We start from the raw sequence: 4657 nt of genomic DNA, 5'->3' as shown, positions 1-4657 counted from the left end.
TGCAGAGCAAAGATGACGTATCGCGGCTTTTCGAGCTGAGTCGCAGTCTTGATAGCCCACGAGTGCTTCGTCGTGCTCGGCAATAGAGGATACTTGTACAGATCCCACGAACAGAAACTCATACTCAGATATCGTCCGTTCTCCAAGATACGCAACATAGACAGTTTATTGTTCGTTCAACGTAACATGAGGCATTCGCCACTGTATCTTGAACAGTTCAAGTTTCGGCTCTTTCGCTGCATCTTCCACAATGCAATTATTGTCGTTGCGCGCTCGTAGCAAAATCAATTCGTGACGCGCGTTGATTACCACACGTTTGTAATCTTCGCAAAAGCCAAACAACATGTGCAACGGTACGTAAAAACTAAAATATCCATCCTCTGTTACTAATCTTCTTACATCGTAATCAAACACCGGATGTACAAATCCGGCATTCTCCATTTGATGTGTAAAGTCAGCTGAATGCGTTGAATAGCCCTTCAAAAGAGTAGTTATTCCAACGTTTCTATTACGATCAATCTCAGAACCATTGAGTTCGTATCGAATTTCCTCAAACATGAACGCCACGCAATTAATTCCAAGCTTCGGCTGCTGTTCCGCATTTTCTTCTTTTGACGTAAGTCTTCCTTCGACATAGAGACAGCTTTCACAGGGTAACGTGTATAAATCCTGCTGTTGTATGGGTATCCTTATTTCATCGCTATGTCCAAACGTTGTGTTCACGTACGGATTGTACGTGTGAAACTCGTACTTGACAATGCGATCGTCAAAGATCGGCTCGCCTCCAAAATCCAAGATATCAGCCATCTCAAATATTTCGTACGACAAAGCCCAATGATTGTAAAAATTTAACGTTCGACGCAGTAAGTTTCTTTCTATTGAACGATCGAATGTTTTTAATCGCCACCGTCCCTCTGTTAAAAATTATATCTCTTGTCTGTTTGGTTTGCTCGTTCAAAACAAGCATCTCACGTTATCGGTGTTGTATCACTTTATCGCTGTCGCCTTCGCACGTGTAATCTAACGGTGATCTCTTCGCGAAAATTGAGCAATCGTCCGTCTTGATCCACAACGCGAACCGTCAGGTCCGTAATGCTCCGTACGATGATCGGAAGGTAAATGATCTGTGCAGGTCTTTCCGATATCTTATATCCTGGTGGCACCCTCGGTGAAAACTCGTGTATCGTATGTACGCACTTGTCATTGCTGTATGCACCCGCGGTCACGTTGCATTCAATACGAATGATGTTTACATTGATGATATTTATCGACGTGTTCGATTCATGCCACTGTTGTGGTTCCAGCACGTGATTGGACGAAAAACAGCGATCCAATGTTGTGAGGTTTGGTAAAATTTACTCGATAAGCGCACATGATCTCGCTTTTCATCGTGTTGTTATTGGCACGAATAGTCAAAGGATACTCTTCATCCTCTTTGCGAAGCTTTTTCTCTGTCGCATCGTTGAAACGAGATTGTAGAATTGCACGTCTCAGATACTTGTTTAAGTCATGTATTTCCTACGATCCTTCGGGAATAACAATTTCCTTGTCATCTTCGTCGAAGTAAAACTTATTATTCGATGAATTTACATTAGATATCGTGTGGTAGGTTTCAAAGTCCGTCAGACCGAGCTCGTAATCACCATCGCTCAAATCTACGGCCGGAAAGTAACAGGCCGCGAGGATGTTACTCTTACCGGTCAGCGTAAACGTCAGTGGCATGTTTGAACGAATACTGAGTTGAAACAGTGCGATGTCAGTTCTTAAATTGATCATCAACCATCTGTAAAAACTGTAGACACAGTTGTCCACAGTTACTTTGATCGTAACGTTGATAAGGCGTGCGATTATATTCGATTTGCGTCACGTTCAGATATCGCACCAATTCTTTCGGTGGCCGAAGATTGCCGAAACTGTCAAAGTAAATAACACGATCTCTTCGCTTCGCGTACGCCACCCAATGAGTACCTGATCCCTCGACATTATCCAAATTTAAGCTCACGTTTCGATACACTCCATTTGTCGGTAACGCAGTACGCATAAAAATACCTCTAAAATATGAAATACGTTTCGCCAGTTATTGTAGTTGTACGTTGGTAGTTACACCCTTTGGCATTTTTGGCAATTGTTTGACGTTTCTTTTTCCAATCTTTTTAATTTTTTTCCTTGAGATTCCGCGACCACACTTGTACGAGGCGAGATAAACTCCATGACCTTCCATGACGCGATTATGACGCTTCAATTCTTCCAGTTGACGTTGCGCGTCTTTACTATCGTTTATAGCCTTCGCGACTGCTGCTCTGCCGACCAACGAGCCTACGACTCCCAGCAGCGGTAACATAGGTAAGATACCACCGCGTTTTGCTACCGGAAGTATTCGCTTTTTCGTAGACTTCTTTTTCTTCGTTTTCAAGCCCATACCGATTTTCGTCTTGGCTTTCATAGCCGCCCAGACAGCTGTAGCAGCAGCTCGCTCTCCGAGAGTCGAATCTTTCGCGGTAATGCGTTTCCGCGCCTCCTCTGCGAGTATGTTGTCAGCTACGTGCCGTTTCGCGAGATCTTTACACCGCGAATAAGCTATGTCGTGTTCGCGACACGCCTCGTCCAGCGGATTAATGCCTCGATCGCCTCTAGCCAATCGCTTCACTAAACGTGTTCCTGGACCGCAAAATTGATATCCGGGAATATGCAATTCGATCGGAAGTGCGTTTATCGCGTGATTTAAAAGGCCGCAGCCTCTTGTCGTTGACATTCGCTACAATCTTTTATAAACGGCGCTGGACCATCGATGTGCGATCGATGACAGGGCAAATTGTAATGTTTCAAGCACCGACGATGTTGCTGTACCTCTGAATCAGCCTTTATATATTCAGGCAATCTGTCCCACAGTCGATCTATGTAATTCTTAAACTCTCGTAGCAAAATAATTTTCGGTATGTATTCCAACTCTTCGGCTGTTAAACTATGTACATCGCACGATAAGAAGCATTTCGATTACTGAGCGGTTTCGCTCAACGCGCTACTATAAATAGGTCCGCTTTCGATGTCGCTTTGTTTTCATTTTGTATCAGTGTCGTGGAAGGAGAAGATATGAAGTTCGTGCGACAATCACAGACGACTGTTTCCGCGCCTCCTCTGCGAGTATGTTGTCAGCTACGTGCCGTTTCGCGAGATCTTTACACCGCGAATAAGCTGTGTCGTGTTCGCGACACGCTTCGTCCAGCGGATTAATGCCTCGATCGCCTCTAGCCAATCGCTTCACTAAACGTGTTCCTGGACCGCAAAATTGATATCCGGGAATATGCAATTCGATCGGAAGTGCGTTTATCGCGTGATTTAAAAGGCCGCAGCCTCTTGTCGTTGACATTCGCTACAATCTTTTATAAACGGCGCTGGACCATCGATGTGCGATCGATGACAGGGCAAATTGTAATGTTTCAAGCACCGACGATGTTGCTGTACCTCTGAATCAGCCTTTATATATTCAGGCAATCTGTCCCACAGTCGATCTATGTAATTCTTAAACTCTCGTAGCAAAATAATTTTCGGTATGTATTCCAACTCTTCGGCTGTTAAACTATGTACATCGCAGTTGTCCGACACGATAAGAAGCATTTCGATTACTGAGCGGTTTCGCTCAACGCGCTACTATAAATAGGTCCGCTCTCGATGTCGCTTTGTTTTCATTTTGTATCAGTGTCGTGGAAGGAGAAGATATGAAGTTCGTGCGACAATCGCAGACGATCAAAGTGACTAATGTCGATGATAAAGTACAGACTGAAAAAGAAATGCGCAAGCATGGAAACATGCTGCCGATTTCTATACGCGGTGTCATCTGCGGTCCATCGAACTGCGGTAAAACAAACGTGTTGATAAGTTTGCTGGAAAGTCCACATGGCGTACGCTTCGAGAACGTGTACGTGTACTCGAAATCGTTGCAACAGCCAAAATATCGATACTTGGAGAATTTATTAGAACCGATTGAAGAAATTGGTTATTTTACATTCTACAATAACAGCGATGTGGTTCCATCGAACGAGGCGCTTCCAAATTCCATTCTTGTCTTTGATGACGTTGCATGCGACAAGCAAGACGCGATTAGAGAGTACTTTGCGATGGGTCGACACACGGATGTCGATTGTTTCTATCTCTGTCAGACGTATGCAAAGATACCGAAGCATCTCATACGCGATAATGCGAATCTATTGATCCTGTTCAAACAAGATGGTACCAACCTTAAACACGTATACAATGACCACGTAAACACCGACATGTCTTACGAGGATTTCTGTGAACTGTGTCAATGCTGTTGGCAACAAAAGTATGGATTCGTAGTGATAGACAAAGACAGTGCTCTTACGAATGGGCGATACAGAAAAGGATTTAACGAGTTTGCAATACCATAACGTGGTTAGTCGTTGTCGATACGTCAACTACGAAACGTTGTCCCGCGTAAGTGCAACATGGATAGCAGCAAAGAGCTCAAGGATCGCGAGAGAATAGCGAAACAAATCGCGAAAACGAGTGATTCGATTCGTAAAAAGTATCGCGCTTTAAAAACAGGCAAAATAGACGAAGATATAGCATTGGAGAAACACTTTAAGCCTGTCGTCGAACCTCTAAAACAGATTGTCGAAAACACTGCTGCTGGCGAGGA

General features: G+C 44.0%; 1 protein-coding gene across 1 annotated transcript; it reads right to left on the bottom strand.

The window, feature by feature from the left end:
• Positions 1–165: 165 nt before the first annotated feature.
• On the bottom strand, positions 166–807 carry LOC108782409 (uncharacterized). The gene has a single exon (XM_018550686.1). It carries the CDS (start codon positions 805–807, stop codon positions 166–168), a length of 642 nt encoding a protein of 213 aa, XP_018406188.1.
• Between the last annotated feature and the right edge of the window lie 3850 nt (positions 808–4657).

The sequence above is a fragment of the Cyphomyrmex costatus genome, unplaced genomic scaffold (genome assembly GCF_001594065.2).
Source record: "Cyphomyrmex costatus isolate MS0001 unplaced genomic scaffold, Ccosl1.0 scaffold1250, whole genome shotgun sequence".
Lineage (NCBI taxonomy): Eukaryota > Metazoa > Arthropoda > Insecta > Hymenoptera > Formicidae > Cyphomyrmex > Cyphomyrmex costatus.
Note: the sequence above shows the minus strand (reverse complement) of the source record. Positions and strands in the feature narration are given on the sequence as shown.